Source organism: Aulostomus chinensis, chromosome 23, assembly GCF_037954235.1.
Source record: "Aulostomus chinensis isolate RoL2024-O1b breed Wild chromosome 23, RoL_Achi_v1.0, whole genome shotgun sequence".
Taxonomy (NCBI): domain Eukaryota; kingdom Metazoa; phylum Chordata; class Actinopteri; order Syngnathiformes; family Aulostomidae; genus Aulostomus; species Aulostomus chinensis.
The window spans coordinates 3,243,235-3,265,836 of NC_141342.1; the positions used below are offsets into that span (position 1 = coordinate 3,243,235).

A 22,602-nucleotide genomic window follows, 5' to 3' on the forward strand; every position below is an offset into this window, starting at 1 on the left:
CTATCTTGCAACTGTCAACATTCCTGGCTGAAAGGGCAGTTAGCTCCATGAATCTCACTTGGAATGTGTCTACTACAACCCAGCTCCAGAAACAAAATGCAAAAATGGAGAGGGCTGGCAGGACATGGAGCTTGTTATTCACAATTGATTTATTTGTAATTTATTGTACTAGTGTGGTATTTTGCCCACTATTGTCTGTGAGAGTACAAAGTTTGATATCGAGGCAGGAGAAGAACTGGAGATTGTTAGTTAGTGAGTTAGCAATTTAGCTTGATTCAAATGGTACTGTAGCTTAAGAAGTTAACATAATGGGTTACAAACATATATTTGAAAAGTAATGTTATCATCAGCAGATTTGAAATTATGTGTCACTTCTACATGTCTTTGTACCATTGTACTTCAACCCTGCTAGGGGGTTGTCACACCAAGGGCTCCCCCCTGGCTGCAGCAGAACTCTGCTCCGCCATCTGGGAAAAATTTCAGTGACTGCTTTTCTACAAGTCCCCTTTGCTTTGTGAAACAACAACCACTTCTGTTAGCTAGCCAGTAGCAACCTACATGCTGAAAATGGCAAGTTATTGAAAAAGATTTTGATCGAGACGGCACGGTGGTGCAGTGGTCAGCACTGTCGCCTAACAGTGAGAAGGTTCCAGGTTCGAGCCCTGGCTCGGGCATGGGGTCTTTCTGTGTGGAGTCTCCATGTTCTCCCTGTTCCTGTGTGGGTTCTCTCTGGTACTCCAGCTTCCTCCCACAGTCCAAAGACATCGAGTGGACGAGGCTAATTGGATACTTATTTGACCGTAGGCGTGGCTGTGAGAGTGAATGGTTGTCTGTCTCTATGTGTTGGCCCTGTGATGGACTGGCGACCCGTCCAGGGTGAACCCTGCCTCATGCATGAAGGCTGCTGGGATAGGCTCCAGCCCCACATGACCCTTAACAGGATAAGTGGTACAAAATGGATGGATGGATGGATGGATTTGGATCGATCACTGCACCCTGGGCTTACCACAGCCCACAGCAATTATGATTGGATCACAGAAATTCAAACAAGCTGCAGCATTTTTTTTAACTACTACCCCATAGTGATAATAGGATGAGCCCAATGCTTCCCCTGTTTTTACATATCACAATGAAGAGGGGCCTGGCTACACAATACTTGTTTACGTTGTACAGCTCCATGTACAATCACACCACTGGTTTAGCCAATAGCAGCTGGAAACCAGCAGGAACCTGTAAATGATTCATCATTTCCATCAACCTTTCCCCAGCTTCTCTTCCCTCCCTACCACTGTGTTCCCAACCCTACTGTCCTCCAGCCTTATCTTCCCTCACCTCTTTATCCAGCCCCCGAATATCTTTAGCGAAGCGTTTGCACTCGAGCTCCATGTCCTCCACGTGGATTTCCCTCCATGGAGTCCTGGTCCATGCCGCCATACTGGACTCCACCACAGTGATCATGTCCCACAGCTCCTTCAGAAGGCCCACCTCACGCCTCAGGGATGACAGGGAGGAGGCAAAGTGAATCAAACTTAATGAAAATGGCAACTCTTAAAGTGTTAATGTAAAATGGTTCAAATTTCAACAGTTGGCGGTATTTCCTCCTTCCAGCATCAGGTTTTACCTGCATTGTCGAAGCTGTTTATACTCAGAGATGGTGACCTCAAACAGGCTGGCAGACTCCACCAGGGAGGCCATCACCGCCTCCTGGTCCAGGATCTGCTGGTGGAACACATCCAACATCTGGTAGGGTTTCTCGCTGTCGAATCTGGATGAATGCATGGACGCAAGCAAAGGCTGTATTTTGGTAATGAATGGCTGCGAGGGTGCCAAGGCTGACTTGGCTGCAGAATAAACAGGCCAGTGTCTCCAGCACACCACAACAATTACAAATGACTTCCGCGACATTAATGGGAAAATAATCACCAGGTTATTAAGAGACCAATTACATACATAACTAATCTGACAATTAGACATTATGACAAAGCATCTCTACTTATGAATTAATTATGATTATGGTAAGATTCAATTAGCCTTGTCAGATGCGAGTGCCTCGAGCTATCACACCTCTGCGAGCGAGAAGGCCAGGAAAGGTGACATTCCTATCTTTTCACAGATGCGCTGTGTTTGCCCTCACTGGCTGGAAACCAAAGAGGAAGACTTTTTTATGTGGAATACTAATTTATTGTGTAATTACAAATAGTAATAGTCACTCTCAATGACAGAGTAAATGAGTTATGGATCGTGATTGGATGATGTAAATGAGCACATTTGCAACTGACATTTCAAAGTTACAATGATTGCATCGCATTAGTTTTTGCTTATTTTGATATTAAGTCTCATGTATCTTTTGTCTTTTCTGACGACCTTGGATTAAACCACTCAACCTCATATATGAAACGTACAGCATTTTCTGTTGCACATACCGTAGCTTCTTGGAGGACAACTAGGAATGTAATAAACCGCAACATTTCTCAAAGGCTACAATTACAGCTCTGATTGTGTTAGAGTTAACTACAGCGGCACTGTGATAACTTGATATGAGATCACGATCAAACAATTAAATTTGACAGTGGAAACTAAACCACACCATTTCCTCTCATCTGGGATTTTTATTTTTACATCCTTGTCAGTGCTGGTCCACCCAGTCTTACTCCCATGACACTTGGCAACACTGCGAGTGCACTGAGGGAGTTCTCCATCTACTCAAGTCTTACATTTGTGAATGTTTCACTTCGCTTCTGCATTAGCAACAGCCGTGGGCCGGAGACAGTATGTTTTTTGGTTGTCCTCATTAATGCAGTATCTCAGGAATGCCTACAGGGAATCACTTGAATTTGCAACACATGTCCACTGGGACTCCAGAATAAACAGACCATTTTTGTGGTCAAGGGTCAAGGTAGCCATGACAGGCACATTTTGCTGATGAGAACAACTGCAATGTGGTATTTATAGCTGTAGAGGTCCTGCATAACTGTCACCATTATTAACACAACTCTCTTTGAGGGCATGACAACCATCGAGGATCTGGGCACCTATTTGGGGTTATTAATTAATAATGGAATGGAACAGAAAGACTCAATTGTCATTGTGTTTTGCAAAATATAATGAAATTCATGAGTTCATGATCGTTATAATTATGCAAACTGCATGATTGCATGATTAAGCAGACGGCTATTATTCACGTGTAAAGCATTCAAATTCCTCATGGTCCAGCCAGCAGTGCAACACTGTGCATCTAAATGTCACACCTTTTCCTTTCCTTGACTATTGTTTCATCCTATCAGTGACTTTTTGATTGACAGCCTCCGTCTGACACATTTCTCTCTGCGGTGTCCTCTCTGGATTCAGACTGAAGTGTCTCCAAATTTTGGAAGCTGCAGAGAGCTACAGCCTGCAGTGTAATGGCAATTTCCCTAAACCAGTGCACTTTTATTGAACTTAGAGACGGTGTACCATCATTTATAATCTAAAGCAGGCCTGACAGGAAACAAAAAGAACACAAACAAACCAAAAATGTTTATTGCGGGATGTTTAAAGGAATGTGAGAGCTGCTTCTTTCTTGCTGTGGTGAGAATATTTTCCTCATGTTCGTATGGGTTTTCTCTGGGTGTCCTCCCACATTACATCATCTCAAGACTATTAAACTACTCTAATGTAAAACCTATCAGTCCGTTAAAAAAAAAAAAACCTGGAAATTATACACATTTAGTTCTCTCAATGAGCACATCATTCGTCACTACAAGTTACAGAACTAAAAGCACTATTATCAGCAGGAGAGCATGCTTCATTTAGTACGGCTCCAACAGGAGGCTTTAGATGTACAGTAGATGACTGTCGTGTGTAGGACAAATGGACGCAGGGATTGTCTTTCTACCTCTAGCAAGGAGGTTTTATGGGGCTGTGTTTTGCTCAACTGTATGTTTGCCCATTAGCATCTTTACTCAATAAGTCACGGATCGATTTTGATGAAATTTGGCAGAATGAGGGAAATTAGGTTGAAGAACGATAGATCACCTTTTGGAGTTGATGCCTGATGTTGACTTATTAACTAGTAATTGTGCTCACACACAACATAAAAGTCACAAACCTGTTAGAAAAGGGGACAGGAAAGTACATCTCTCTGTAGTAAAATATTTGGGGGTTAAAATGCAAATTGCTGAAGAAGAAGTTCATAAAAAAAACAATGCACATACTGTACACTCCTCTACTTGCAGTGACAATGTATTTCTACTTAATTTCTAAGCTCTGAATTTTTACTTAGAATAACATACTTTAATTGAAACATAACACTAATAATATATTTTAATTAAAATCGAATGTATTCACCTTATTTCCCTTTGCATTTCTTATCATATTAGTCATCTATTGAAGTACTGCATTGATAGTAGCTCACTGCAATATAGATCTCTGCATACAATTACTGTTTTGTTTTTTCAAAAACTCAGTCTTTTACTTTGAATGTGTCAGAACTTTCTTGTTTTCTACATTTTTCAGGCTACAGCTGATATTTATAGCTTGTCTCTTGGTTTTTGTATCAACGTTCATATTTAGAAAGCACCCGTCGGATGTTGCAACCTTGGTGACCCTCACTCTCGTTTCGCCTCTGAACCTCGGGCCTCACTGATGCTGTCACCCCGAGCCTTCCCTGATCCCTGCTGACTTTACGGCCCCACTTCTTAACAACATCATGTTTAAAGGGTAGACCTCCAAGCAGTGTTAATGGAGAATTTGACATAAAGTGCATGGCACATATCTGGAACAGCACACCCAGCACGCACGCACGCACGCACAAACATACACAATGACAAGCCTGTTCGTTCAGATCAACATTAGTCAACCATTAAATTATATATGACAAACAATATGAAAAAAAAATTCTTTGCATATTTTTTTTATCAAAAAATAAAATATGTTGTGTGCTTACATGAGATTATAGCAACCATTTCAACCAATAACATCATGACATTCAGCCATCAATCAATCTTCATCTTTTAGGGACTGGTGTTTATATCCATTCTACAACACTAATCCTGACTGCTGTGAACAACATCGTCTACGCTGCTGTGTTAGAGTCTGGGTGTGTTAGTGTCTGGGTGTGTTTGTGTCCGGGTGCTTTGTCACCAGGGTGGGTGAGCTGCTGTCTCAGTGTGTTCCTGGGATGGAAGTGAACGGGGATGTGGTGTTTGTTGAAGTTCCTCCTGAGTTTCTTCTCCTGCTACATAAGGAATGACAAAAATGTTCTGTTCTGTCTCTTCCATTCTGTCTGAATCTCTTAGAGGTTTTGATAAAGACCCCATTTTGTTAGCTACAGGTTTGAAGCGGTTCCCAGATCTGTTTCTGTTCCTTCTGTTTCCCTCTTTTCTTGTGTGTACATTTTCAGCTTGGTTCTGATGACCCAACTTGTGTTACCGTGTTCAGAATCTAGCAGCAACGGTTGATTCGTGTCTGTGGGTTTTCTGTCCAGTGCATTGATGCTGAGTAAAGCGGGATGTATGGAAGATTTCGGCAACTACACAGGGCACAAGATGGCTTTGGTCTGCCTTATCTGGACCGACGAGAGACTCACTGACTGCCCTATGATGACACGCTTCAGTCCAAATATACCCACTTTCAGCATTCCAAACAAATTCCTTCCAGTGTGTTTCCTGCCATTCTACCTCATCTTATTCTGATACATGCCCATGATGCAGCAGTTCAACACTTGAAAGAAAACTATTTTAATATGCTATTCTCATGTGTGAGTCAATGAATTATTAAATGTAGACAATAAAGGGAACAAATTGAAATTGTGACAGTTTAAATAATGAGCACTGTTACAATTAATGCGCTTCTCTATTTTTACTTGATATATAAAGAATACCAGCCATTATGTTGATATCAGAGAGTTTTACTAGTAAATATCGGCGCTGAACACAAATCAGTCTGATGGTGGTGGTTCTCTCGTCCCTGGACAAAGGCAGGGTGAGCTGGCCGGGGGAAACACAAGCTACAGAGGTGAGCTCGCTCATTTTTGGGTAATACCTGCATTAGTATATCATGAGTAAAATCTTACCAATTACAGTTTTTGCTGCAAATAACAAATATTTATTCCACCTGAAGGGTCCGTTTTTGCGAAACCGCTCCCTGAAGTTGTGTTGCTCCACGTCAAATGAAGTGCACTTTCGCCGCAGGCTCGCCACCTCGATAGCCTGCAGAGTCGCAACCTGCTGTTTGACTAACACAGCTTGCTTTTTCACATTGGTCCACTTCTCAGGCAACTCCTGGAGACAGTCAGACAGACAAACAGAGAAGGAGCGGGCAATACAGAGTAGGGAAAAACAAGGGGTGTGACAGTTGATGAATTGCCTGGAGGAGGAGCGAACTGTCTCACCCGAAATAAACTATGACGACAGGTTAGAAAAAGAGCGTGAGAGTGTGAAATGACTCAGCGAAATAGTGAGGCCTTACCTGTATCTGCTTGTAGACAACATCAGGCAGCTCCTGCTCATAGACTTTCAACAGAGCAATGGTTTGTTGCAGGGGCTCAAACATTGTGTCCGCAGTGTTTTGTCTTTCCTTGACAGCCAGGAGGTGACCCATGACCCCCACCAGGCCACTGTAGTCACCCTCCTCCACTTGCTGGGCCATGCCAGTCTGAGCCACACTGATAAAATTCTCCAGATCTGACAGGCTAGGGATAAATGAACATGGCCATTGAAGAGGTACCTGCATCACTACACATCAGATGAGTTTAGCTTGTCAGGAGCAGTACTACTCATCCAAGGGTAAATGTCCCGTTATGGCACTATCCAAAGTTTTAACCTTGGTTATATCAGCTTATCTGATTGCAGCAATTACACTGAAATGTGTCTATTTTGCCTTAAAATTTTACTGCTATATGCTACTGTGACCAGGCCTTGAAACGAGTACAGAGGTGTCATAAAATCCAGTCTGATGTCACGACATCCATATAACATTTGCTAAATCATTAGCCATTTCAGTAGAGAGAGTGCATCTGTGGCAGCAAAGCCCCCCGAGCGTACTACTTGAACTTTACCTGTTTGTCACATGGTCAATGAGGTGCTGTTTGAACATGAAGCTCCATTTTTTGATGACGTTGAGCAAGGCAACCTTCATGCTGCGGCCGTCCACCCTCATCCACCCATGGAAAAGCCGTACCAGCTCCAGACCCTGCACCTCCTCGTAGATCTTCTCATACCTGCATCATGATGAGAAAATAGATATCGGTCTGGCAGAAAAAAGAGATTTGGTAAGGATGATCCAAGCCACACTGTCAGTGGTAACGAATAAACAGAGAAACCAAAGGGCTTGTTGAGCAAACCTCCCTAAAGGCATTATGATGTCATCAAGTCAAGGTCGCTCATTCCAAAATCTGATGGACGTTCCTAACCCTCAAATTCTATTATCAGATCGCGACTTTATTGATATGCTTGACCTTGCTGTGATGAAAATTGTAATCTTAAAGAAAAATATGTCAGCATTAGTTCATCTTCAATTTAATAAATTGTTGGCAGCATGAGAACTCAGTAATGAGAACTCCCTGAATAACTTTGAGCAGCATGATCCACCAGTTAAAGCTGCACACAGCTTATCACCAACATAACATCAATGCTGTGTCTGCCCATGTCCCCACCTCCAAAGCTCTGATTGGACAGATGATTCAATCAATTAGTTTCAAAAGAAAATGTGTCTAAAACTTAAAATGAAACATTATCTAAACTTTAAGATAAAAAAAACTCATCATTGCACTGAATAGCAGTACAATTATCTTGGGTATTTTATTACTATGTTGTGGGGTGATATACATGGGGCATGAAAAATTATTTTCTTAAAGAACAACAAATTGGTGGTCCCTAGCAAGTTGCTAAGTAAGTTGGAAACGTTATACGTCATAGCATAAACAGAAGAGGCGTGAAGCGGGTTGTGGTGATGTTGAAGTCCTGGTAGCATAACGTTGGCTTTATACTTCTAATTCTGCATTGTCTCCTCAAAAAGTCTTAGAAGTGGTGTTTCTTTTGTGAAAGTTATCTTGTTGAACAAAATATATAAGTCTCTAAGACTTTTTATTTGAATTTATTTTCGACAAACTCTCATCTGCTTTTGGTCTTGAGAGAGCCCATGGCGATGCTAAAAACAGGCCTGGCCAACAAAAACACATCCTCACCGCAGCACTCTATTTGTTTCTCTTTACTTGTCTTAAGTGTTTTACTCAACAAGATGATACATTTACAGACTTGTCTCACTGCTTTTATTTCACACATACTGCCCCTGAAGTATCCTTACTCCCTCACTTCTAGTTAATACAAGCTTTCTTTCAATTTTGACTCAGGACCAAATTTCGAATGCTACTGTATGTAAAGCATCTAAAGGAGACTTCCGATAGGGATTAAAACTGCAGAACCTACCCATCCACTTGCTCTCTAAAGTTCTGCAGTATTGGCGGGTTCTCCGGAACACCATCATCAGCGTACAACTCCATCTCCTGGTTGGTGAGAATGTGACCATACAGGAGGAACTGACGCATGAACTCTTTCCTGTCATCTACATACAGGTAGCTGTAGTGCTCCAGAGAGTTACGGAACTTGCAGCATGTGGCCATGACATCCTGTACACGATCCATGAGGAGGTGACGCATGTCTGCCAGGTCAGCCATGTCCTCCATGTCGGCCTGCGGGGGAAAGTGTTTTGACAATGAGCATGTGACGTGTTGACATCCTGCTTGTTCCCGGCAGGTGGAATCTCATGACAGTAAAAGACATGCAGGATGTTGTAAGTGAAATAAATTAGGAGGCTTAAAGTGTAGAGGTGCAGTAATCCTCCAGTACCTGGTAGTGGGGGAAGGGGCTGTGCTGGGCGAGGCGTGGTACCAACGATGAGATTCTGAACACATCATTGATGAGACTTTCCACCAGCTCAAACAAACTGTCTCTTTCCCCAAACTCAAGGGAGGGAGTAAACACCATGTCAGGAACTTTTAGATCCAATTGAGCCTCAAAGAGGGGAGCTGTGGCTTCTTTTTGATCTACACCCAAAGACAAGGTTAGGACTGTTTTAAGACTGTGGAGGACTACACAGCTACAAAGACACATTTCAGTATTACTTAGACACACTGTAGTAAATTCATGACAGACTTTCCAGCGTTTGCAGAATGTTCAACATTTGTTCCAAGGTGAAGAATGACGTAGTGAATTGTATCGAGAAAATAAATATATATTCAACTGAATAATAATCCAAAATAACGTTAAATGAGATACATAAAAAGAACAGCAAAATACAGTGTGAAGGAAAATGGGCTACATCAGAACGTTTCTGGCTGAAGAGTAACCAGTCTTTTCCCTGTTCATCCAGGTATGTGCCAGCACTGTGCCTGTGTGTCACTGCCTCCCTACTGGGGTGCAAAGGCAGCAGGCAGTGGTCCACAAACATGGCAAAGCGGATACCACACTGCCTGAGCGTGGCTTTGGCTGCCTCGCTGCATTTTACAAACACCCTTGGGCTCAGTGGCAGGCCACAGAAGAGCATTATATTGTAAAGTGTGTCCTGAAAAGCCAAGTTCAAATATTTCGTGTGTGGAGGATAAATGCTGATGTGAAAGTAAAGGACATCACCTCCTTGACCTCTTTATCTTATTATAAATGCAGGACATCTCTGAATCTCTCTAAAGGTGCTTAAAAAATAAGCACAACATGTTCCTCATTACCTTTTATCATTACGAACAATTAATAATATTTATGAATTGTATTTTATATCTTTTACTGCGGCAGCATGGTGGTGCAGTGGTCCTCACTGTGGCCTCACAGCAAGAAGGTTCCAGGTTCAAGTCCCGGCTCGGGCACAGGATCTTTCTGTGTGAGTCTCCATGTTCTCCCTGTTCCTGCGTGGGTTCTCTCTGGTACTCCAGCTTCCTCCACAGTCCAAAGACATCAAGAGGGGACGAGGCTGATTGATACTCTAAATTGCCCGTAGGTGTGAATGTGAGTGTGAATGGTTGTTCGTCTATATGGGTTGGCCCTGTGATGGACTGGTGACCTGTCCAGGGTGAACCCTGTCTCTCGCCCGTAGCCGCTGGGATAGGCTCCACCCCCCCCCCCCCCCCCGCAACCCTTAACAGGAATAAGTGGAAGACAATGGATGGATGGATGGATGGATGGATCTTGTACTGTGGGTGTGCAATTACGATAAAAGAATATGCAAAATAATTTGTTAAATTTGCAATTTGCAGCTGGGTTGTATTTGGAGAGTATATTCCAGTGGTGATGATGTCTAGGTTTATTATCTAGTTTTCAGGGCTTGACCACACAGAGATCTAATTGGGTTTACTGCTGTTTTGTTTACCTGGACTGAGCAAATGACATCGTTTTGTTTTAAGTTGAAATAGTGCAACCCCACTTCTCAAGCGTACAACTCTGTCCAGCAGGGTGGAAGCTGAGTTCAGTAAAATGGAGTGGGTGTGTTTGCTTCCATATGGGAGTGTTTCAGAGGGAGCAAAATAAGTGGAACAAAACTACTGTAGGAACCCTGAGATGGTAATTGCTTCTATTCAGTTTAGCCTTCACAGGAGCAGAGGGATAATTTGTGTTTTGGATTTCATATCATTTCCTTTTTTTTTTTTAGCAATTCTGTCTAAGATTTGTGGCTGAAAACTATGTTCAAAGTGAATCATGATGCAAGGATACAGAAATAACTCTTAAATTCGTTGCTGATAATATTCTCTGTATTATATCCCTCTTACTTCTCTGGGTGGATAAAAACATCAGCCAAACCTCCTTTGATGTCATGAAGACAGTCTGGTTTCTTGGGCTAGATGGATACTGTAGGAGGTGAAGAACACAGGCTCTATTCCTCAGCGTTCAGAGAGTAGACTGGTTCTTATCACTGCTGCCCCTGAGATATTTGCAGGTCAATTCTTCACAAAAGACTATCTGAACCCAGACGAGGAGGAGAGGATGAAGCAGTGAGAGCTAAAGAGAGTAGAAGAAAGACTGGACATAGTAGCAACAATCTGGCAACAATCCACCATGTCCTGAAGCCCTTCCCTGTCCATCTAAAAACGGACAAAACCCAGCAAGCAAGGTAAGGACTGTTCATGTCCACAGCCAGGATTGTTCCTTTTCTGAAATGCTGTGGAACTTGAAATTTGACATTTAGCGTTGACAGAAACATTCTAGCATCAGGCTATTGTCAGGGGCTCCCCTTTATTTTGTTCATGAGTCATATATGTTATTGAAGCGTTACCTGTGTTATCCAGGAGGAACTTGAGTGAACACTCGATGCTGTTGAAGAATCCATCAATGATCATGTCATCAATATACTCCACATAGGCCTTCCACTCCTCGGAGGCTGGTTCAGCTCTGAACAGCTGCAGGTTGCTCTGCGAAGATAACCAATCATGGCGACAAAGAATCATCAATAAACTTGTGGAATTATTGGATGCCAGTCAAATTTCAATCCAAACACAAGAACACCTTGTGTACTACCTTGAGAAGGAAGTGGATCTGGTCTCCGGAGGACCGTATTAAACTGTAGAAGCGGTCCAGCCTCTTGGCACGGTCCTCCAGACAGAGCAGGGTGTCTTTTTTGCCCTCTTTCCTGTCAAACATGGGGCTTGCCCAGGACCTAATGCAACTCTGGATTCCCTCCACGTTGGTTTTGGCTCTCTGGAGGCGGCTCTCCAGGTCACAGACGCAGTCCCGCACCTCTTGGATATACTGCCAAACGCCTAGGAAGGGATGAATCACAGTCATCTTTGTGATTGAGAGGTCAAAAGGAAATAAATGTGTGAGTAAACTACTGCAACACTGCAATGGGCTCAGTAGTGTCCTTGATAAGATTTTTACTCCAGTAGTTATGTTACATTGCATTAGGTGTTGTGTTCTCATAATGTTCAAATATGCTGTTATGTTATTATTCTAACTCATTCTATTCAACATTATGCTGTAATGTTATCCTATGTTATGCTACATTATGTGACAATATGCTATGTTCTGCACATAACGCGCATGGATATACTGTTGACATCAGCAGCTGACTCTGTCAATCACAGAGAAAGCACCTGTCCTCACGGTGAGAACTGTTGATTAAAATGCCTGGATTGGGCCATCTTAATCCTGCGGATTAGCATAGGGCATCTTTATTAAAGCTTCAGCAATGAACCAATATCTGCTCTGACAAAACACTGGAACACCAACTTTGGAAGAAAATGACTTTATGTCTGACTCAGGCAGCTGAAACCTGATATTAACTTCAGGTGAACTTTGTAATGTACTGTGCCCCTGATAACAGGTTTAGAAACTGAAGGAAAGCAAATGGAGTTTACAAACATGAATGTCACTGAACACAGTTTGTCCAAACGAACTCAATGTCTGGTTATCACAAACTGGAGCCACACAGGCCATATCAGTCCATCATGGTGGTAGTGGTCCAGGCTGAAATACCTGGACTCTGGGATGGCTGGCCATCAAATCTGGCACACAAACTTATGATCCCAACAGAACGGCTAGGATATCCCTTGTGTGTGTGTGTGTGTGTGTGGGGGGGGGGGGGGGGGTGTTTCCATCACTTTTCTTTATAGGACTGAATATCTGCACAAATGCTAGCAGCCCAACAGCCTCACTTGTCTTTGATTATTTGTGCTCATCATACCAGAGCAGAGTTTTCTGCTTCTCAAAGTAGTTGATACTGTTGTCAATCAATCTTGTAGATTTCACAAGCAACACAGTACATGGAGCACATGAATGCCATGACAGCTCACATGTGAACACGAGAAGAGTGGATATGCTCATCAAATACATTTTTCACAATTATGTGGGAAATATATTGAGATCAGTGCACCTTTGCACACCACCAGTGAAATCTACCAGAGAGAAAATCCACCATCTTCCTATAAAGTAAAATGTCTCCACACCACACACACACACACACACACACACACACACACACACACACACAGGATGAAGCAGATAAGTGTGCGGCTGATATGCAGAGGGACTGCAAGTGTGTCCCCACAGACAGCTGAGTATGCCAGTTTCTACCATAAACACTTCTCATTTTAGCTTTGCTCATCTGGGACTCCTGGAGTGTTAGAAACTACCAGCGTGCCTGTCAGCGCCTTGTCAGTCAAAGCTTGTCAATGATTGAACGACTCTCCCGCTCTATTCTTGTTTCATATGTTTTCACAATGCAAAGCCTCTGTGTTGCTGTTACATCTCACAGCAGTCTGCCCTAGAAATGACAACCATGGATACATGTACATAGATAATATATACTGTGTGTGTGTGTATATATATGTGTATGTATGTATATATGGCTCTTTCCTCCTTTTATTTGTGACATAAAGCTGAACATCACAAATGAAAAGAACTTTTAAATGACATTATTCAATTCCAAGTGATGGAAATATCCATTGATGCACCCAACAAACACCAAATGTTGGTCATGTGAATATCAAATCCAAAAAAAGTAAACATATCTTTAGTTAACAACATTAAATACTACCATAAAGCAGTTCTGCAGCTTCTTCATGACAATCATAATATGAATGGAAGCGGTTTTTATTTTTCGATAGACATTTCATATCCTGCTAGGATATACGTGGTAACATCGCAAAGCCCAAATCTAAGGATGTAAGTGTGTGTTTTCTCTCTCCCAGATGTTGGCCTTGTTTTTACTTCAGGAAACACATCATCGCGATTCAAGGAAAAGTGGGCACAGGAATTAGTCCTAAACAAACCCAGAGCGAAGTTGACATTGTTGAGCGTCTAGTTCTCTTGTCTCAAAGTCAGTGACCTTTTTGGATGTGTGTTTGCTTGAGTGCCTGAAATAAGGTCTGTAATTCACAGTAGCTTTTTATCAGGAGCTTGATTTTGTTAGTGAAATCTCTTGAGTTATGGTAAAGGGAACCTATAGCAACGCTAACCTTCACACATCCCCACATCACCATTTGTGGTGCATAGCTGCCCACTTTGTGGTTGCATTGGCCCATGAATATGAGTATATGTAAAAAGAAGAGGGGGCAACGGGAAAAAAACAACGGGCCATCAAAATCACATACAGTACAATACAGTGTGATTCTTTATGTATTAAATCCTAGGGAAGACCTCAACTCCATTAGCTGCCCTGCCTCAGGATAAACCATGAACTTGATCCTGATCTACTCAAGATGGAATTTACACAGAGGAAGAACTGCATGCTTTGGAAACTGAGAGAACAAGAGGAGGAGGTCCAAGTCGTTAGGTAGGAGGTAGGAGGTATGTGTCTGATTAAATAAAAGCATCTTGTATTTTCAAGGTTTTTCACAGCAAATATTAACAACAGCCCTGTTCAACTGGTGCAAAGACTGTTTCAGGTGGAATAGTGTTTGATCACCTTTGCGATGACTTTATCTACTGCTCCATAGCTAGCATTCATTAAAGCTAATCTAACGAGCAGTCACTCTTAACATTAGGAGGTAGTTTAATGTCTCAGGATGGTTTAATAAACGCATAAGTCTGGGTTTCTGTCTGAGCCACGGGACGGGACGAGATTCTGGGGCTGCTGACAACATAGTATGACTTGAGACACAACACCTGGACAAACGTCAAAATAATTATTGTTTCTGTGTGTGATTAAAGGAGCTCTGTGTTTCTAACTCAAATGTGCACGTTCAAAGAAAGACTAACAGGGCTGTGAGATCAGCAACACAGCCCCAAAAATGGTTGAAAATGGTTGTTGACACAGATTCTAATGGAGAAACTCCTTAACTGCCATGATGTATGGTGCAATGTCATTTGAGGGCACTTTAAAACAACTCTTGTGAGCACTTCTGGTTTCATTTTTATCATGATTAAGTTCATATGTATTCCTGAAATGTGACCATGTATATGTGCAATACAAGAATTCAAGCAGCTGATTATCAGTTTGTGTCCAGACCTTGGCTGTTCCAGTTGAGACTCTCCTCTGCCTGTTTGAGCTGGGCATCAATATCCCTGAGCTGGCCCTGAACCAGTGGACGCTCCACCTCCAGCACACACTGCACCACCTGCAGTCAAGACAGTGGACAAGGGGGAGAAGAGAAAAAGACGTGATTTGAATTTCAGCTTCTGTTAAGTGGGTACAGAAATATCATTTTAATATGTCTGCCACCGAAAGGCCACGCAGGAGCCAAGAGCATCAAGACGGGGTGTCAGCCTAATTAAAGTCCCCATTTCTGGATCATTCCGTGTTGCCATGATTTAATTGGACTTGAACTTTTAACATCCTGAAGCCATGAATTGCCGTGTTTTAAAACTGTAATTATCTGACTGAGGTGGCTATGATCCATGCGGCTGTGTTTTGTATGAGCTGTCCTCTGTGTGGCTGAGTTAATTACATCAGGGATTGGTGTTGTATTGTTTTATGCTACCGTTTGCCTGCTCCCATTAAAAAGCCAGGTTCTCATTTCTCCAAGTCTGCCTCAAAACAGCAATTATGTGCCCCTTATGCATGTCAAAAGAGTCACTGGTTGCTGAATTGTTCCCCTGGTCCACAATAGAGAGACGCAGGAATGAAACCTAGAACTGGAAATAAGTTAGCATTCTTGAACATCCAGTTCCCTCTTTCCTAATGGGATTCTTAAATGGGATTTTTTGGTTGGATGCCCAAAATAAGGTTAATGGTTGACACTCGCTGAAGAAATGTAAATGTTCATAAAATGTATCAATAAATACCACACTTGAGGGTTTTGAAGATTTTTGTGTGTCTTGAAAGCCACAGTTGCTCACAAGCGGCTAAACTAGACTACAGAGGTTGTCGCGGACATTAAACATCATCAAACCAAAGTAAGAAGACGTGCAAAAGTAGTTGGGGTGATGTTGGAGTTGTGTAGTTCACCGAAAGATTACAATTTTTGATACAAAATATAACATGAAACACAAAGCCCAAATACAAATTTTGGTTTTGTAGTTTTAACAATCACATCTATTCTTGAAAAATCATAAAAGTGGTGTTTCATTTGTGAAGCTAATCTTTCTGAACCAAATGTTTCAGTCTCAAACCACAGAGCTTTTCTGCAATCATCTAAAATCAAATGTACCAATCAAATTTTTGGTAGACGGAAGCCAGAGTGAAACTAAATTCCATGTTGGCCAACAAAAACAACAAAACCTGCAGCACTCTGTGAACAAAGCCAAATGTCTGTGCTTCTGGCCACAACACTCACAGACCTGAGCTAAGACTCAGCAGGCATTTTATTACTTCTTGCTAAATGCGAATGTGCACAGAAAGAAATAACTATCATGATGATACAGCACTCATGGTGTGTCTGTAATTCCATCCAAACAAGCTAATTGGTATGCTAAAATGTAAAGGAGGTTGTTTTTTTTTAGCATCATAGAATGCAGCCACCTAGCGGGCAATGCATTGCAGGAGAAATATGTCATAGGGGAAGTTCAGTGCAGTAGTGATGGCAACAACAGTAAAACAACAGGCACCATCGATCAATGAGATTATTGTTTTGTCAAATGGTTGAATGACGACAGAAACAGGGAATTTTCCCTCAAATTCTAAAATGCGTGTTGACTCCACCAGTTGTTGAAGATAATGAGGAGGGCATAGCGAGCTACATTTTCAATAGTTAATCTGTTAAATCTATAGTGTGGCTCTTTAACATATAAATGATCTCTCCTTGCATCAAGCCCTGGCTGCCAGGTAAATCCCTCTGTATTTCACAGGAGATGGAGTTTGGATCTGTGGCACTGCTGGGATGATGCATACTGAGCTCTGCATAGAGCACGCGAGTCTAACACCAATCGGGCTGCATGGCTACTTCCAGTTAGTCCTCTTCTAAATTGCATGTGGATCAATAATTTTATCATGTGACTTTCTAGACTTTCAGAATGTTATCAGACCAACTGGATCAACCTCTGCTAATGAAAGGAGACATTTCACCACGACAGTTTATTCCGTTTTACTGTACATCCGCAACAGTAACAGTGGAGTAGGTTACGGGGAAGCCCGTGTGAGAACATATGTCAACTGAAAGAAGATGGAGACAAAAAAAGTCATTCTATAACATTAAAAAATCTAATTAGCTCTCTATTCTTAGGGCTAGATCCTCCAGAGATCAGGAGACTAATCTACTCTATGCCTACCTTGTTGTACCGGCCCACAGTGAGCTCCAGGTTGGCCACATACTGCCACAGCTGCCACCTGGTGGTGTAGATTTGCATTGCAGTTTCAGGGATCGCTTCCATTTGGCGGGCCTCCAGGTACTTGACTTCCCTCAGCACAGACGCTAGCTTGGGTGGGGAGGCAGAGGAGAGGTCAGGGATTAGATCAGATGAAGCCACCACTAATATTTTCCTTTCAAGGAATACTTCAACCAAAAAGTATTCTTTGCCTTTCAAGTACTCACAAATAATATACCCTCCAGTATTACCGCTTTTTGATGCCAGAATGCACAAATGCTGTTTATTTATCTTAAAGATGATGGCAACTGACAGTTACGACAGCAACAGCAACCAAAAAAACAACTAAAATGTCAGTTTACAAACTCTCAAGCTCATCGTCCAGTTGGTCCACTGGTTACCAGCTAGATAAAGAAGATATGGATTGTTCTGGATGTACTTGATAGTTTGGTTTAGTGTAAACTGACATTTTTTCGGGCAGTTTTGCTGTTGTTAACCGCAAGACTAAATTATCTTCAAGCTCAATATACATATAAATTTGTAAGCTCAAGGAACTTGTTAGTGAGCACTAGAAATGAAAAGTGAAGTTCATCATCATGATTTTCACACTCATTGTCATCGTAATAAAGTTAAGAGACACCAGTATTCTATTCCCGAGTCAAAATAATGAGATGTAGCATGAGCATTAGGCCAGTGTGACCCATCTTTTATTTATAACTGCCTTGAAATGAAGAATTGAGATACTGACCCAACTAATTAAAAAGAAAAAACCTGCAAAGATAATAGAACTTTGTCTGATGATATACTTTGTTTAGTGCAGCTACAGGGAGTAAAATTTAAGAGAGGGGTGATGTATCACAACATAATTATCATTCCAACCATAGACATATACTCAGGAGAAGCTTTCGGCAGTGACACATCTCACACCCTGCCCTGGATTAGTGTTCCAGTCTGATGTAAAAACCTGCGGGCTGAAGTTGACTGAGAGCAGCTGAGAGGAGGGGTCTCTGCTGATTAAAGGCAGGCTCAGGTTGTGCTGGGAACTCTCGCCCACGGTCCCTGTCCACATCTCATACAGGCTGGTGGAGTATCTGGAATACCAAACACAAAGACAGCAGTCTGCCATCAAACTAGAGCTATTATCAGACAAAAACAATTTACCAGCTGGCTTTAACACAGTTTCATATTCCCATTAAAAGGGGTGGGGAGGTGTGAAACTGGCTCACATCATGGATATTAACATTAGCAGCAAAACAAGCATGTGATTGAGCCATTTTCCCAATCCTCTGTGGTTGTAAACAATATGAGAGGCATGGCTGGTCCATCTGTATCAAGCGGATGATAAGGATGGAGGGGAAAGGTGGTGCGAGAGGAGGGTTAGCAGCAGCTGTCAGGGGGGCAATCTAATGACGAGCGCTGATTCATCTGCAAGAGGCCAGGAACAGACAAGATGTCAGGGCTCTGCACAGCTATATTAATCTGTAAATAGCCGCCATTATGATGAGTACTTCGGTGTGCACTATGAGCTCCTTATTGGATTTCTGCTCTGAGCTTCATTTCCTGATAGTTGCACCGCAGACGCAGAGGCAATCAAACGCTTCGGTCATGGTCATAAATCACACAGCATTTTGTCTGTGGGAGTAATGAGTGAGGATGCCAGTCTTTGTCCTGACTGGAATATGTATAATAATGGTAGCATTCATCTGTGGCAGTGGTGATGATTATTACAGCGTAACAAGGCCTCTAATTTCTGATGGGAGTACACAGAGAGTTGGTGGTGTTCATCATGCCATGTCTCTTGGTGGAGGAATGTAAAGTGAAGGAGTGAGATTAAGGGGGTTACGTGTAAAGAGCGAGTGTTCGTGGCTGAGCATGCAGTTATCAGTGTCTCGCTGGGATCAAGGTATCTTGCTGTAATGATTCATTTGACATCTTCATTCCACAAAGCATGTCTGTGACTTCACATGTGCAACTTGGTCTGTTCCATCTTCCACGCGGCTTGCAGCTCCACCTTGTTTGCGAGCTCTACTGTGCTGTGTGTTGCGTTTCTACCCCACCAGAAGCATCTCTGATTCGTGTGCCGTGACCATGGGTGAGGAGGCATCATGGTTACATCATGTCTTTTTGTTCATTTCTAACAGAGCCAAGAAAGTCTCTGGTTGTAATGACTGTTTTAAAGCCATCACCTCAATATAAATGAAATATATCAAAAGCAAATAAACCCTTTATTTAGAGAAAATCAGTTTTGTTGTGTTGAGATAATGAGATGATTTTAATTAAGTAATTAGAAGGACTGCCTTTTTTGGCTATGTTGTGGTTGGAAAACAGAATGATGATGTAGTGAAGTCAAATGCAGTCCATGCAGGAAGGTTTATTCTGAAAAGTGAACAGATTCTCTGCTTTTTGCTGTTGTCAATCTGCTCTGAGCAGTTGATGCAGCGTCTGACAAAAATGGACGAGTTGCTTCATTGTGTACTGCTGCAGGCTTGCAGCCGCAGAAAAAAACAGAGCTTTATTTAAAAAGTACATACTTTCAGGCGATATGACATTTTACTGATTGTTGGACAGTCGAAATAATGACATGGAACCATCAGACAGGGCTGTCCACCTAAACAATCTTAACAATCATATTTATGTGACATTAGTATTTTGCAGTGTCACATACAGAGACAAACATAAAAGCAGATAAATGTAACAGCACCATCATTGCTGTTCTAATTACAAGATATGGTGCTTTAAATACAAGATGCTGATCTGGTAATTTTTTTTCTTTGGGGGAATGTCACCCCAGAAAGAAAATAACAGGGCGTATATAAAACGTTGCACCCTTTTCCTAAAATACTGCTGGTTCTGTGGTGGGCCATTTCAAATCAGATGCCGGCAGCGCACCATAGGGAGAAAACTGGGAGCAACACTATGGATACATCACTGTCCTGTTCCTGATGTACATTCCGTATAATTTGAAATGCAGGTAGATTTATCAGGGGGCAGTCAGCTTAAAGCAACACTTTATCCAAAACAAGTGGATTTGCCTTTTGCATATTCTCAAAAAGGTACAACAGAATTCCATTAAAATCTTTTTTACCAGTCTGCTTGACTTCTTTGTGACTCCACAATGTGGAAAGAGCTAGTCACCTATATTTAGCTTTGAGCTAAAGGTGAATGATGGCTAACAGCAGCAAAACTGTCCAAAAATGTCCCTTTACAAGCGATCAAGCACATTCTTAGTTATCCACATGTATTCTCAATAATCCAAAAACACTCTGATCTGAGCTAAAAACGCACTGTAACACCTCCAGTTCTGCGTGATTAAGGACAGCGCCAAGCGTGGCCTGCTGGTGTATTCAGCTGAACCAATGCAAACCTCAAAATCAACGCGTTTGAATAAAGCAGATATGGATGGACTTAAAAGATGCGCTTGAGTTTATGAGCTGACACTCAGGAGAAGTTTTACTGTTGTCTTGTCACTGTAGCTTTTGGCAGTCAGTCTCAATTAGCTTGAAGCAAATTATAATGTTGTTGGCACCTCCTTCATTCTGAAAACAAAAGGAATTTATGTGGAAGGGCAGAAAGATCTTTGAGAGCTCAAGACGCCTCTGAATATCGCTTTAATGAAGACTGTGTGAACTTGTTCGCTGATGGATTGAATATTAGGGAGATCCATCCAGCCATCCATTTTCTACCTCTTATCCTGTTAAGGCTCGCGGGGCGGCAGGAGCCTATCCCAGCAGCCTTCGGGCGAGAGGCGGGGTTCACCCTGGATGGGTCGCCAGTAGGGAGATACATTTATATGAAAATATGATGCACTACAGCTTTAACACACAAGTCTTAACAGAGTCACTTGAGTCGTGTCAACACTGTGCACCGCCCTCAGATCATTACAGGTGGTGTCAAGTGTGTTTCATGTGTAGGTTTCAGGCAGAGTGCAAGGAACTCAAAATCAGTTACAAGATAATCAAAAGCATCTAAAAAGTTAACTTACTTGTGTACATCAGTCCCCAAAAGAAGCCATGACCTACAAACGTTATTGAGGCGAATTGGAAAGCAGGGGTATGTTTACTGTGAGGACATTTCCTCTAAAATATAGGAAGATAAGCTATTTCTCTGTTTGATTCTTTTACAACTTATCTTGATTCCATATAAACAGCGTTTCCCCCACAAGCTACTTTATCTTGCAGGTTTTGATGCTGAATGTGGTCTAAAAGGCCATTTCTCACTTGGCATTAGTGAGCAGCGACAGAGCATATGGGATTACGGGAGTCCTGTGAAATAATCTGCAGAGCAGTGCCACAGTAATGAGAACATCAATCACGCCAAGGGCTGCATGTCTGCATGCATTCCATAGGGGCAGCTTCATAACTGTTATACACTTGGCTAACGAAATCACACGTGTTGAAGACACAGTGCTGATTCATGTTCCTATATTTAGAGTGCAATAAGGTGACATCCGAGTCAATCACTGCCAAGTCTCTTTAATCTTCCTCTCTCTTCTTTTATTCAGTAATACATGCTTGAAAGCATGATGACAGATTTTGTAATATAGCAAGATAAGATGCACTCGCACCTGTCCAACAGTTGCATCATCTCCTCGTACTTCTGGATGACCCTGACTCCTTCTGCAGACTCCAGGCACCTGCATGGAGAGGCAGATTTTATAGCCCATGCAAAGTCATATTCAATATCTTTCCTGCAGCCAATACTGCAAAAGACCTTTTTATGAGGCCTTGGAAACAACTCAAACAGCCATTGATTCCTATAAGAATTCCTATAATGAATGGGTTGTACTGGAGGAAAGAAGAGACTCACAGGTGAGATAGCTGTCTGAGCCTGGAGAAGGAGGCCTGGATGCGCTGCTGCAGCTCCTGCACCCATCGCAGCCCCCCTGTTACTGCTGGCATGTTGTTGTCCACTGGAGCGCAACCTTGGGATGTAAGGTATCAGTGAGGACTTTTACCGCTAAGTCAGTGAAACATTTAGTGCATTTGTTCAACCAATCAACCTCTGGTGACACAGTAAAAACAGGTACACTACTAGTAGTATAATAATAACTGATACATAAAGAGAGATATATTTGTGTGAGTGAAAGACAGTGTATTCAAAACAAAAGGATAGAAATGATGAAATTAGTGAAAGAGTTATTTATACAGGATGTGGGGATGATGCAAAGCACTGTCCTGCTCAGGCCCTCATTAACCTGACAAACAGCCATGAACCCCTGAAACACCGACCCGAACACCGAGTGTCCGCTCCGAAGCCAGACAGGAAGGTGAAACCTGATAATATCTAAGAGCAGACTTGTGTGTATACTGTGATGCTAATTTCACATCACTATATATTAAATTACTTTACATCATGTGAAGACAACACCGGTTTGGGCTTGAGCTTCTCAGGCGACTTTTCCTGTCATTCTAAATGAACTGTCTTTCAACGTATCAATGATTGCAGAAACTTAATATATTCA

At 42.1% G+C, this 22,602-nt stretch overlaps 1 protein-coding gene across 5 annotated transcripts in view; it reads right to left on the minus strand.

The window, feature by feature from the left end:
- dnah9 (dynein, axonemal, heavy chain 9) overlaps positions 1-22,602 on the minus strand; it is a 175,913-nt gene that overhangs the window by 141,017 nt on the left and 12,294 nt on the right. For all 5 annotated transcript variants that reach the window (XR_015111651.1, XR_015111652.1, XM_086196258.1 and 2 more), the window contains exons 10-23: positions 21,948-22,062; positions 21,706-21,774; positions 18,106-18,232; positions 17,106-17,252; positions 14,908-15,016; positions 11,478-11,719; positions 11,236-11,371; positions 8,826-9,022; positions 8,406-8,668; positions 7,037-7,198; positions 6,448-6,670; positions 6,094-6,260; positions 1,622-1,765; positions 1,333-1,492 (exon numbers count right to left, since the gene is read on the minus strand). Coding sequence is in view for 3 of the 5 variants with exons in the window: in XM_086196258.1 (XP_086052384.1) it covers positions 1,333-1,492; positions 1,622-1,765; positions 6,094-6,260; positions 6,448-6,670; positions 7,037-7,198; positions 8,406-8,668; positions 8,826-9,022; positions 11,236-11,371; positions 11,478-11,719; positions 14,908-15,016; positions 17,106-17,252; positions 18,106-18,232; positions 21,706-21,774; positions 21,948-22,062 (2,261 nt within the window). In the remaining 2 variants the exon portion in view is untranslated. The remainder of the gene's footprint in view (positions 1-1,332; positions 1,493-1,621; positions 1,766-6,093; positions 6,261-6,447; positions 6,671-7,036; positions 7,199-8,405; positions 8,669-8,825; positions 9,023-11,235; positions 11,372-11,477; positions 11,720-14,907; positions 15,017-17,105; positions 17,253-18,105; positions 18,233-21,705; positions 21,775-21,947; positions 22,063-22,602) is intronic.